This window comes from Urocitellus parryii, chromosome 1 (assembly GCF_045843805.1).
Source record: "Urocitellus parryii isolate mUroPar1 chromosome 1, mUroPar1.hap1, whole genome shotgun sequence".
Lineage (NCBI taxonomy): Eukaryota > Metazoa > Chordata > Mammalia > Rodentia > Sciuridae > Urocitellus > Urocitellus parryii.
Genome location: NC_135531.1, coordinates 197,064,028 through 197,078,607, shown reverse-complemented (window position 1 = coordinate 197,078,607; position 14,580 = coordinate 197,064,028). Strand labels below are relative to the sequence as shown.

The window sequence follows — 14,580 nt, the reverse complement described above, 5'->3', positions numbered from 1 at the left end:
CTCCACCCCCACTCCAACCAGTGTGACGTGTCTGCCTCGGTGCGACATGTCCACCACGCTGGCAAGCCATCCGGCCTGTCCTGCCAGTGGGTCGCAGGTCTGCCTACCTTGCAGGTTCGGGCGGCGGCTCTGCATGGCCCCTACTCCAAATGGGTTCACTTGACTATCACGCCATCAGGTCGCTGGTCCTGTTCCAGGCGTGGGCAGCTGCTCTCTTCGGCCCCAGCTGCAGTTGGGGTGACGTGATACCACGCTGGCGGGTCGCTTGGCCTGTTCTGGGCACAGGCGGCAGCTCCACTCTGCCCCTCTGGCCTCCACAGCACCCAGCAGGACCCGGACCAAGAAGCAGTTTCCGCGGGTTCCCCAGCCCTGGGCCAAAGCAGCTCCGGGAGCCTGAACCCGGCTGCTCCTAGCTCAGTGCATGCTCTGCTAGGAGCAGGCTCCAAGAATCAGTCTCCGCGGGTTCCCCAGCCCTGGGCCAAAGCAGCTCTGGGAGCCAGAACCCGGCCGCTCAGAGCTTGGTGCATGCTTTGCTAGGAGCAAGCTCCAAGAAGTAGTCTCTGCGGGTTCTCTAGCCCTGAGCCTGAGCAATCTGTCTTCGAGATGCAGGCAAATACCAGCCTGAAATCACCTGTTCTGTAGCTGAATGAGCTGAGATCAGTAGAAAACAGGGATGATTACGTCAGCTCTCCAAGATGTCGGCCGCTGGCCTCCTCCATGGTCCGATCGGTGTGGAGAACTGAACTGGACCGCTTCCCTCCTCTGTCTCAAACCCAGAACTCAGCACTGAGCACAGCCATTGCACCACTGGCAGGAGCCCACAGAATCCGCGTCGCTGCACCCGCGCCGGCACCTCGCCTCTTCCCAGCACGCGCCGCAGACTCTAGCCACGGGGCGATCAAGCAATGCAACCATCCGTGCGGAGAAATCGCCCGCGTCCGAGCCCCCGCAGGTGATCCTTGTGTGATGAAAATCCCTCCACTAGATTCTGGAGCACCTCAATTTCGCTGGAAATTCCCAACAAGACAGCCTTCAGCTGTTTCAACTCATCATTCTCCCGCACAGTGACCAAAATCATATAATTTCACAAAAAATGATGAATGCAATAAAATGAAAATTTGTAGTATACTGCTGACATAATTTTCTCTGAAAAGTACTCTATTGTATCTTCAATGTCTGTCCTGTATTAATTCCAAATTCTCAAGAAGTGCTGCTAACATTAGTATCTAAAAAAAATTAAAATGTTATTTATTCTCTCAATATATATATCTAGTTCTATAGTATGTATAGTTTTAAAATAGCATTCCATAACAATATTTAATTATATACATTAGAGAAGGTTAACATCAAAATTTCAATTTCAGTGGAAGAGAGAAGCCACAGAATGAGGAATACTTTTAATTTTTTTTCAACTCTTTTTTTGATATTATAATATTCTTTTAAATGTATTGATAATGATCAGAATGGTATAATGAACAAATAAGCCATTTTGACATAAGTTAGACAAATATTCAAATTTTAATCTATCATTGCTGATTATATGATATGTTCTTAGAGAAGATGCACTGTTTTTCTTCTGCAATTCATTGTTAGCAATAACATTTGCAGGGCTGCTGTGAAAAGCATAGCTAATGTAAACAGAGAGATCACATACTCAATAAATAATAACAAGTAATAGGCTTATAATCTCCTTTACGTTAAGATAACACTTTCCCTGTACTAGATTCCCACTATGTTCTTATCTTTCATTCATTTTAATAGGAATGATCTGTACATTTTCCATATACTTAATCAAGAAAGTTACCTCCATCTATTTAGGATGTGACTGCATGATCTCAAAGTAGCCCATGGTGATTGAGTTTTGAGACTTCAATAAAAGATTACTTAGATATATTCTTATGGGAGCAAATGGAGGAACAGGTAAATTCGCAAGTCAGGTACAGAAAAAGAATGTAAATACATTGAAACCTGCTAACCTGGGAAACATTCTTCTAAGCTTTAGATAGTGAACAAATCTATGTATCATACCTACCTTGATTATTCTTGAGAAAGAAAGAAAATTGTAGCCATTTTCATAATGGCATACATATAACATGAAAATTAATTTAAAACAAAAGATATAATAGATAAATTGAGCATACTACCTGCAATAATAAAATGTTTTTAACAGTCCATTAATCCATATTAAATATTTTATGAAGTTGAAGTAACTGCTAAAGTAAAATATAGTTTTCTTTTCTCACTGTAATTGTAACATGATAAAATGTAAGCCTTCTTTGTTCATAATTTTTTCTTCTTCAGAATTAATCAGTTAATCTTTCCAAGTGTTCTGCAATTTGTGTTCAAAGAAGATTTAAAGTCAAAGAATATTTGTGCAAAGTCAAGAAGGATAAAACTACATGTAATATTTAAACCTTCGTTATATATGAAACTCACAATTATATCTTAACAGGGCATGTAACTAGCAACCAACTGGAATATTCAAATACTATTTTCAACTTTTAAATGAAAAGACATGAAAATTATTAAATTTCTTTGAAGGTGCTTTAATTTTGTTTTATTTTAGAAGAAATCATGTATGATAGATACTTCGCTTCCCTATCATCACTATACTCTCAGTAGGATAATAAGGACTTATGAAGAGGGTATTTTTCTACATTAGTGAGAGAATGAATGGCCCTATATTTCACTTAAAATTTTTTAACATAGTTCTTCATACATTTGATTATACTATTAAGTAGAGAAAAGTCCAAGACATTTTTTTTTACATTTTTGTATTTTCCCATTTCTGAAATTCAGTTACTGTGCTTTCTTGTAATGCTGTGATAACCCAGATGTTATTTAAGGTGGTGAACCTTATACTTTGCTACATTAAATGTTTTCAGGGTATTGTGCATCTTTAGATGGTGTTTCTTCTTCTTTATCTTTAGGACTTCAAAGGTTATATTTTAAATCAAGAGTCTGTGACTAGAAAGCATAAATGATTTACCCAAGTTTACATTATTTTGAGAATGAAATCAGAGTGAAACATTTATAACTTGATTCTTCTACATGATTCCTTTTATATAATATCTTCATTCTTTTTAGTAATTTGCACTCTCCTTTTCTCTTCTTCCCATTTTTTTTCTACATACTAATTTGCATGTAGGTCCTTAAAGCTAGATGAGAATATAAAGTTGAGAAGAGAAATTGTGTAATTTAAGTATCATGAAAAAGTAATGAGATATGATGTATAGTTGTTTAATAACACATTTGTATTATGTACATGCAACAAAAGGTATGTTTCTTCTAAGAGATGTATTAAAGGTTTTTTGCATTCAAGATTCTTTTTTTTTCATCCTGAGAATTTTTTACCTATTGAAAGTTAATTCTCAGTTTATGTTTTTGGCTGATTTTTAGAGTTAGAATCTAACAGTTATAAACAATCTTAAAGTTAACATGAAAAATTTCTCAGCCAGTGAAGTTTCACCAAGTTTCAGAAGTTTCCAGATGCTTAGGATGATTTATTTTCTCTAGTAGAACTGTTGATGCTGCTTGATATGCCTAGACTGAAAAATGTGAATTAATGCATTATAAGCCTCCAAAGATATAAAAACATTACTTTTTTTAAAAAAAAGTATCTCATCATGTTGTAAGTCTGCATTTTGTTGCTTAATTTGAGTCATAACCTGATATCTTGTTGAAATTTCCTAATTCATGCCACAGTAAAGCTTCTAAACACTAAACACTTATTATTTAATCTAAGAAAAGCCATATTTTATACAATATTTCTTTTGACTCTTGAAAAAAGTATAAGTCCTCATTATCTTAAAAGAAATAATTCTTGAAAGTATTTATTAAATCATGCCTTGGGCCTTTTACTGGTCTTTCCACTACATCTCCTTCTGTAACAGAATATTTTTTAGATTTCTAAGTAGATAACTTTTCATATAGTCTTTGCCTCCCTTTTACTTCATCATCAAAGTGAACATTCTTATTGCCTTTTCATTTGAATCATATTTTGGTCCTGATGACATTGTCTGGTTTTCAAAAATTTCAGTTTATTTTAAAATTTATATATCAAGACATTACTTTGGTAATCATAAAACTCAATAAATATTTGTTTAGTTTTAGAAACATTTCCATTCATAAATCAGTACTTTAGATGGATATACTCTAATACAAACTTACACAAAGAAATTACTTTTTTGAAGATATAAAAAAAGCAGGTAATCCAGGATGTCATATCTACTAAATCTGGAATGAGCAATCACTTTCCCGTCATGTTATTTGTGAAGCAATAGAAACTTATCAACTGCATAAGTTAGACACTTATATCTGAAGTCTGTTCACTGCTATCAATGCTGGTTATCCTAGGGAATTCTCTTTTTCCTGTCTGCTTGAGGGCTCCAAATCTGCCTTGTTGTTTCATTACTTTAAGAATGTGTATAAATATTCACACCTCTGATTTTAATTTATTACTTTAAGAATACTATCCAAGATATTTCCTTGACTTGATCTTGCAAAAGTGATTTGCTCCTCTTTTTATTAATTCCAATAAATATTAATTTCAGTGTTTTGTGAATTGGAAGAACTATAATTTAAATATGTTTTTAACTCAAAAAAATCATAGTTTTTAAGGTGAAAATGCAAATCATTCCAGAGGGCTTGCAGGAATGTCATTTAAAATTCGTATTTCCTGATGATCTCATCACTGATGTGCCTTGTTTTTTAAAGTATTAGGAAAGTGTTACATAACCTGATTTTGAACAGAACCACTTCCTGAAACACTATATGAAGTGTTCAACCCATAAAAAGAAATGATCAGGATAGGCCAAAAAATGTATGACAAAAATGATTGTGTCAATCTTGGTACAATCTACTCTATAAAAATAAAATTGCTTGGTGAAATGGCATATGCTTTAATCTCAGGGAGTCAAGAAGCTGAGCAAGGGGAAAATCACAGGTTCATGGCCAACCTGGGCAATTTAGGGAGACCCTGACTTAATATAAAATACACAGGATTAGGGATGTACTTTAGTGGTAGGATGTAACTAGGCTCTTAGTATCCGCCCCTCCCCCACGGATAAAAATTCATAGTGTTTTATAATTTAGATATCAAAAACCTTATAAATAATAGAAATGTCCAGAATTGTAAAGTTATGAAAAAGTATCTGGTATATACAAAACTTGTAAACAAAATACAAAAATAATGATAAAGACACATTTCTGATAGTAAGGAAGTGATAAATAACAAATGAGAAATGTTTACTGCTTATAATTTATGCTCAAAATATAGATAGAGTAAAATAGTTTAGGCACACAAACAAATGACAAATGAAATTTGCAATAGAATATATAGAAAGAGAAGTGGATGGAGAGTTTGAAGATGTGAATTCTTAGGACTGTTTTTTGATAAGGAGATATCTATCATACTACTCAAGGCTAATTCTGAGTTTCACTGCCTTGAGACTAAAATGATTGGACGTAATCATTGGTTGTTATGGTTTTAAACCTGAAAAATACATTTTTAAATATATTTTTCTCCAAATTATGCTCAAAATTTAAAAAATTTAAAACTATAGATAGATACATACAAAAATAGTAGGTAATAGATATATAGATTCATAGATAGGCAGTGAATAGATGTGCCTGAAGAATTTTGGGCAGTAAAGTCCAGCCTGCTCAGCCATCAGCTATTTTAGATAGCTCTGAGACAGTCTACACAATAAAGTTTGAAGATATTTATGGTCTGTTTCCTTCTATCAAATATATTCTATGATTCAAAGTTCACTATCTTCTTTTTAAATTATATCATTATTTTTGAAGTTAGCCTCCCAATAATATTTATATCAGTAGCTATAAATTAGCATAATTTAGTATCATTTGAAACATTGTAAATTAAAAGATAATTTGTTTTTAATACACTATTATGTGCACAAATAAAATTTCAATCTTTTTGTGGATTGAAATTTTATTTGTGCACATAATAGTGGAATCATTGTGCTAATTCAGTTCCTAAAGAGAAAAACAAAATACTTCACATAAAATGTCATTGGCTTCAGTTGTCAGATGAATAGCATTTCTTATCACTTTCTTCTGGCTTTATATCAATGAAATAATGGAATTTATTTTTCTTTTAATATCTGATAAATGAGCTCAGGTATATGAGAAATTATGATTTCATGCATATTTTCCTGGGAGCTAAAAGGTCTGGTATTAAGCAATTTACAAAATTTTAGGTAAAAATTTTTTCCATATATTCAATAGAATAAATTTCTCTCCTGGGAAATAGTATTACTCCAAATGTTTTAGATTCACTGTTCAGTAATTATATTTTTCTCTGATCGACATTACCTTTTCTTTAAAAGTAATCTTGATTATCAGATCTTATTATGGAAATTTAAACTAGTCTAATTTCTTTAGACTTAGGAATACTTTAAATTGGCTAATTATCTCTTTAAAATATTTTATGATAATTCCATGACTTTTACTGTTATAATTATCTAAATGTTAATTAATGTAATCAGTCTTATGATGTAATTGTATAAAAATTTATTTTGAAATTTAATTCTTCTTTCAGGTTTTTTTTTTCTTTTTTCTTTACACTCAGAATTCACATTTACAGTGTCTATGTAGTTGATTTTAGTAAGTTGTTTTTTGTTTTTTTTACTTTACCTTATAATATTGATGTCACATTTCTTAGAGGTCAGTGTTAAACCTGACTGTACTACTTGGATTTTCTCAATTAAAAACTTTTGTCAGTTGAAGAGGTATAAACACATTACTTTGCAGCACCAACATGCAGCACTTTTTATCTGCTATTTTTCACTGAGAGAACGTTGAGTACTCTCATGCACTGAGTTGACATCTATTCATTTATCCTGCAGTATAATGAATCTAAATGATCCTCCATCAAATGATTCTCCTAGGCTTTCAGTACTGGAAAGTACTCATTTAAAAGATATTAAAAGGATGTGTATCCTATGTCCTGAGGAAGTTACAGTCACTATAATTGTTTATCCACTCTTTCATCTGTGCCTTTGTAGAGAATGGGAGAGGAGTTCTGATTGCATTAAGAAGACACAAATTAAGTAAAAAAAAAAAAGTCAATGACCTGTTTCCTATTGAATTCTTTTATGTTTTTTTTACAGAATTCCCAACTTGTGAGCCCCTAACTCAATTTATATGCAAAAGTGGAAGATGCATTAGCAGCAAATGGCACTGTGATTCTGGCAAGTACCAAATGTTCACTGTACACCACTGATTTACTTGGAAGCTGGTGGTCCCAGTTGCCTGGCTTCCTTCAGAGACAGTTTGTAAGAGAAGCCTACAGATCAAGCAAAATGGTTAAGATGAGTGATTAGAGAGCTTCAGTGGGAATTAGCATTAAGAATAATGGAGCCCAGAATTTGTCCCATGAGACTATTATAGAGATTATTTTCAGATATTACATTGGATATATTCTAAATTGATCAACATGAGGTGAAGGAGACAATTAAGAACATAACCTGGAAAATTCAGGTTCCCAAATCATATGTGACCTCAGGATGGACTATTCTATAAATTATTATGGATCTATCCAGATGCTCTCAATACTGTCACCTTGCTCTTAATGCACAAGTGATATTTTTTTCCTTATACTTAGTTGTATACATTATGCTGAATTATTCCAAATACACAAAAATCAATTACATAAGAGTCAATGAATTTTCAGCCATTAATTTTAATTTAATTCTTTTCATATCCCTCTCCCCCCCTCTTTCAATGTTTATTAATAGAGAAAATAAATAATTTCTAATGGTAGTACATGGCAATTTCCAGGCAGAAACACAGGCACAGTAGGTAGTGGGGGAAAAGCGCATGTAAGTTCTCCTGTTGGAGAATGGAAAGAAACTGAGTAGAAACACAGCTATGAACCCTGCAGGATAAGGATTATAGTCTTAAGTAATGATTTTACACAATAATTATATCACTCTTTGTATCATTTCATGAAATTGCTACGATCATCAATATCACTTTGGTTTGTGCTTCATATTCAGTTAATGCTTAGTTATTTCTGAATAAAATGAAAATTACGCTTCAAAATCCATCATTTTTCTTCCTCTTTGAGTTTAGCAGTTGATGTTATAACAGAAGAGAAGCAATACTGTCATAAAGATGAAAATAATTCTCTCATTGTTCGTGGTACAGGTTGATGACTGACTCAACATCATTCCTTTTTCAAAAGCAAAATTCCATTCAGAAAGTAAAAGTTAGGTCTAAGAAAGCTTTTCTTTCTGGATCTGTTTTCACTACCTGCTGTTGTGTCTTCTTTTCCAGATGATGACTGTGGCGATGGGAGTGATGAGGAAGGCTGTGTTTACTCTTGTTTTGATCACCAGTTCAGATGTGCCAGTGGCAGATGTATTCCAGGCCATTGGGCCTGTGATGGTGACAATGACTGTGGGGACTTCAGTGATGAAACCCAAGTCAATTGTACCAAAGAAGGTTAGTAATTTTTGAACTTACAAAATCTCATTCTAAGGTGATATATACACAGTACTTCAGAATAAATTATCATTCATCTGTAATTCATCATGTAAAAGATGAATTGCTCATCAGGTTAAAACGCACATGAGGAACTTTGTAAAATGATTTGGTAATCTCTTTAATTCTTTTTAGGTTTTTTTTTTCTCTCAGGTTTCTCATGTCAACATCTTTTATCTTTACTTCATGTATTTATTAGACACTTATTACTCTTTTCTTTTTTTGAATGCTAAAACCATTTCCAAAGGGAAAAAAGAACAAGAAAAAGACAATTTTATTTTCATTTTCAAACCAAATTTATTCCTTAAGATTTTAAATAATTCTATATTAAATGGAGATGTATTTCCAAGTATCGACTTTGTAGAATGCAAGCTAAGAGAAGAAGGAAATCATGCCCATGCTTTTAGCATAGCCATGAGGAGGCTGACCCTGTCATTAAGAGATAATACTGTACCAAGTTTAATCAGGCAGACTGCATGTTAATAAGTTAGAAATAACACTGGAAATAATCACAGGAGAAAGCCATTTGTTTGTTATACTACCATGCAACAAGTTTTATCTTTGAAAGAAAATTTCTTCTGTAAGAAATTAAAATACTTTTATTTAATTTTTCATTTATTTCACAAATATTTATTCCATACTAAGAGATTATTGGAAATGATTGCAAAACATGGACCTTGTTTAGTTTTAAAACCTAGCTTGCAAATAAAAGTTAATTATTTAAAATGGTGGCATGGGGAAATCGTAGACTCTGTGATCACAGGAAAAGAGTGTGAATTTTCAAAGTGCTTCTCAAGGAAATATATCTGTCTTCTGCAAGTACTTAACAACCTATGTGATGGAAGGTTTCTGAATTATTTTCTTTTTCATGGTTTCTTTTTGTATTCTTTTATTTCTCACCCCTCTAAACTGTACATTTTGGAATCAGTGGCTATTAAAGTTATTATTGACATAAAATAAATTTTTAAAGGCTAAGCTTGACTGTTATGTGAATTTTCCAAGTGATTTAGCTTAAAAGGTATTGTTGAATATGATGTTACTTGGATGTCCTGAGTACTTATGTTAAAACATGTTGTTTAATTTTGATTTTATATGTATGACCTGGGTTATAAGAATCATAACAAATATCCAAATGCAGGTAAATAATGACCCTGAGCCAGGAATCAAGGAGATACATGTCCTTATGGTAAATGGTCATGACTTGGCTCATGTCTTTACTAGACAGTGGATGTAATAGAAATTATAATGAAAACAAAAAATGACTACGAATTTTTTGTGATATATAAGATTTAGCATGAACATATTTGAATTCAATTTTAATTCAAAATCAGAAGAGTTACGAATTATAGATAAAGCTACTATTTAAAATTATGTCTCTTAATCTTCATAATGTAATAAGCTCATGTCCTCTCTCTCTTGTTTTCTTTCTTCTCTCTTCATTTCAGTGTCCCTTCTCTCTTTGTTTACTTGTTCCTTGAGTATATGTGAGCTAGAATATTTTACTTATAATTAATTTGTCATCGCAAAAGAAAATGTACATAGAGCATTTTTTCCTTCTTTTAAAAGATATTTGGAACAGTCATCTGAAGGGTGTTTCTATTTATTACTACATTACAATTTAAACTTCATTTTCCCCTCCTCACAGATGTCTTTTTAGGCTCCTCATAGGGTGTGCATCTGTGACCTGCTGGCACTACCCTATAATATGCTGTGAAAGATAGATTGCCCCAAAGTTAATTTATGTACATCTTTTGAGATCTCATCCCTCTCTCCTACATGTACTTATCTGTAAGTTAAAATTGTTCATTGAACATTATGAAATTTTAAAAAAAGATTGTCTTAGCTCATGATTGTCCCAAATAAATGGCATGCCCCCTTGTGGCTCTGTAGTTTTTCAGTTTGTATTGTAGATGCTGTGGCACTATAATGTCAATGGTCTTCCTCTTCAAAGCACCTCAATTTCAGTAACATATTACTATTAAAAATAGACTGTGAATGGGAATGCCAGACATTTATTTTGTCATTGTGGTAAAACACTAAGGAAATCATGAGGATATTGTTGGACATTTTCAAGCAATGAATGAAAGGAAATTCTTGAACCAATTTCTGTTTATCAAACATTAACTTGCATTAGGATTCCCTAATCAAATATTCTACATGAGGTGAATAAAAGGTACAAAACCAATAAAAGGAAACATTCTGATTTTAATATAAGGCAATCCAAATTATTTCAAAGATCATTTAAATATGTTTGTCCATCATTATTTAGATTATATATTCTGAGATAGAGGTCATAAAACAATGATAACACATTGAAATGTTAAAGCTGATAAGGAAAGTCATCTGCGCATCCAGGATTTGTGAGGCCATTGCCCAGCTGAAGGAGAAATCTGATATAATTAGTCACATAAAGCAGTCCCCAAACTGCTATGGGAGGAAGAAAGATCAGGGGTTTCTGGCTTGAGTTTCAGGGCTGGCTGTCAGAATGGATCAGATCCACAACATGATTGCTCAGCATTTTGCTGTACATTGCCTGGGCAGCCAGGGCATATGGTGCAGTCTCTAAACTAAAATGGTTTGCAAAAGGGTAAAAATATTTTTGAATTGATTTTAAATAGTAAAGAAGCAGGATAAACCAGTAAATAGAGCAGTCCATATACAATCTCCTTCATAGAACATCCCTTTGCAATTTACATTCTTTCTAACATTACTTTCAAAAAGGAAGAAATTCTATAGTGATGATCAGGGTTTAGTCATGAGTATGATGGGTACCTGAGAAACTCTTAAGTGCATAGTCTCTGCCTTAATGATGTTCTCCCATTTCTTTCCCTCTTAGTTTTTTTTTTTTTTTTTTTTTTTTTTTTTGCTGTTCTTTATTGTTATTCTTAAACTTCATTATAGGCAGAGAGAACAATGTTTTTATAAAGTATTAGTTTTCAAAAACTCACTGTTATATCCTCACCCACTCATAGAGGGAAAGGGTGGGGGGAGACAACACTTAATGGTAGACTAGAAAGACAATCCATATCAAATTAGTTCCTTCCTTTGTTTCAGTGCTTGCCTTTCATTTAGTTCTTGTTTATTTCTGGTTCTGAATCCTCTAGTTGCTACCTATTTCTGTAGTGACCCCTTCCCCCTTTGTTTTAAGTTCCTGGGTGAATAGTTTTCTAAGTGGGAAAATTAGCATGTCTGGACTCTCTAGAAGAGTGAATTGCTTCTAGAGCTCACCTGAACATTTGTGTATATGTTGAAAGGTTCCTATCAAAAGGTGGTTTCATCACTAAGAACATCAAGAATAAAGTTAAGGTGATACGTCAGTCTTTTTTTGTACAAATCTCTAATTCTCTAGCTAGAATAGTAAAATGAAGAATACTCTGTGCATATTTCACATCTATAAAATACCAAATACACAGAATTAATTTATTCTCATTTTTGATGGTTTAATTCATTTGAATTATAATAATTTCCATTCTTATACTTTTTTGGGTAAATAACTATATTTCACACCTGGAAAAAGATATTTCTAATGTAAGCATATGCAAATTGTTCAATATTTTTAGACAGCTATTCTCCTAAGAAAATTTACATTCAGAAATTGTTATAAAAATGTATGCCAAATAATTCAGCATAGATTTGATATAGAAGGAAACAGATTTCCCTAAATTACATTTTGCCTAAAATTTGTAATTTTTTCCTAAATAGCAACTTTAATAATACTCAAATACTTGTATTTTGTATTTTTAAAGGACATCTGACCCTGGCTTATTGTCATTGTTGTGTAATTATTAGGCTTACTGTTTGACTGTCTAAAAAAGAAATATATATTGCCTGCTGGAGTAATTGAAACAAGATGAGCAATGCTGACACATATATGATCATTTATTTACATGGCAATACAGTTTAAAAGCAAATCCAAAATTAAGTACATATTGACTTTTTGTTTATGTTTTCGAATCCATTAGGCAGTTAAGTGTATAGTATTATTCATATCAGTACTCACACATGTTCATATTCTTCTGCTTTAGCTATTTATGTTTGTTCCTGCTTTTAAAATTTCATCTGTTCTATTGATCTCTGTCCTCTTTCCTTCATTTGCCTCACTACTTGCTTGTTCCCAGATTTAAGAGACTAGAATAATCTCATCTTCATACTTTCATAGACAAGCACACTATTAAATACACAAGGAATAATTTTTGAATGAATGAGTTTATTTCTTGACTCAAAATTTGATAATATGATCATATTCTAGTCCTTACATGTTAGGTAATTTATTTTCTATTTCCTTGACTTAACCCAAGATCCTAATTTTTTTCATAATAATGTACAAGTCTAAGTGTACTGATAAAATTCACATTTGTCAGTACAATGTAATGATATTCATTTATTGAATAAATATTGGCAATCTCACCTCTGGAATCAATAAAATAACACTGAAAAGATATCTCATTTATCTTTTGTTACCATTTATTTCTTTTTGTTGAGGTCCTTTCTGCCAAATTGGTAGTACATTTTTAGATCTTTAGCTAACTGTTGTTTAGCAAATCCCAGGGAAGAAATTACCTTAGTGATAAAGTAGGGAATAAAAGGGAATTAACACATGTTGTTGACCCACTAATTATCAGGTACTTCACATGTTACTTCATTCAATCATCAAAATAACTACTACTCAGAAAGGTTAAGATACTTGCTCAGGATTACATAGCTGGGGTTCCACATAAGGATTATGTCCCCCATATTACTATAACCGTCTGTTTATTTAACTGTGAAATATAATATCTTTTTTTCTAAAATAGATATTTGTATGATTCCCAAGTAATTAATATCTTGCTCTGAATTACATACTCAGGTTCACTTAAATTTGAGAAAATGGAAAGACCATTCTGCTTTCTACAAAACATTCTAATGAGATTTCACAAATGGGTACTATAAGGGAATTTGGCTATTATGTCAAATAGTCACAATAATTCTGACTGTAACTCTTTTTCATTCTTTTCTTCTTTACCTTTCACAATTCACCTCAATCAAGTGGATTCTGGAAATTTTCCTTGTAGTTATGAACCCTAATGCAAGCAATTTCTTCAGTAACCCAAAACCCATTTTTATCTACATTATAGACTCAGAAAATTTAGGAAGCTGGAAAAAAATCAAAACATCATTTAGTTTAGTTCTTTTATTATATAAATGAGGAAAGAGCTCAGCTGTATAAAATCTTATGATTATATAATAACAACAACAAAAATATACTGCACTGCTTCCTAGAAAGAGTTGATAATATTCTTTTCTTTTTTTTAACATTCTTTCTCTCTTAGATTGTCATATCCTATGAACTACTCACAGGAAGTTGTTTTTGGAGTTAAGGTCAAATGGATTCTGTTACATAATCTACAAGTTACTCAAAATTGTTTTACCCCCATTTAGTTGAATTTGTATTTGGACCATGATTTTTTTAAAAAAATTATTTATTCTAATTTGTTATGTATGACAGCAGAATGTGATTCAATTCATATTAACATATACAGCACAATTTGTCATGTCTCTGGTTACACAAAAATGTAGAGTCACACCATTCATGCTTTCATACATGTACTTGGGGTAGTGATGTCCATCTCATTCCACCATCTGTCCTACCCCCATACCCCTTCCCTTCCTCTTCCTCCCCTTTGCCTCATCTAGAGTTCATCTGTTCTTCCAATGCTCCACCTCCCCAACCCCATTATGAATCAGCATTTTTATTATCACAAAAAACATTTGGTATTTGATTTTTTGGAAATGACTAGCTTCACTTAGCATTATATTCTCCAGCTCCATCCATTTACCTGAAAATGCAATGATTTTATTTTCTTTTAATGCTGAGTAATATTCCATGTGTATATATACCACATTTTCTTTATCCATTCTTCTACTGAAGGGTATCTAGATTGGTTCCACAATTTAGCTATTGTGAATTGTGTTGCTATAAACATTGATGTGGATGCATCCAATATACTGTGAGAGATATTGAGACTGTGGGCTTTGAACTATACATACATATTTAGGTGTTGTTTTGGATTTAAATGATCATGCTAAGTTATT

General features: G+C 32.7%; 1 protein-coding gene across 1 annotated transcript in view; it reads left to right on the top strand.

Moving 5' to 3' along the window:
* Window positions 1–14,580, top strand: part of Lrp1b (LDL receptor related protein 1B) — a 1,492,917-nt gene that overhangs the window by 787,692 nt on the left and 690,645 nt on the right. The window contains exons 19-20 of the mRNA XM_077794359.1: window positions 7,134–7,214; window positions 8,302–8,469. Of these exons, the coding sequence (XP_077650485.1) occupies window positions 7,134–7,214; window positions 8,302–8,469 (249 nt within the window). The remainder of the gene's footprint in view (window positions 1–7,133; window positions 7,215–8,301; window positions 8,470–14,580) is intronic.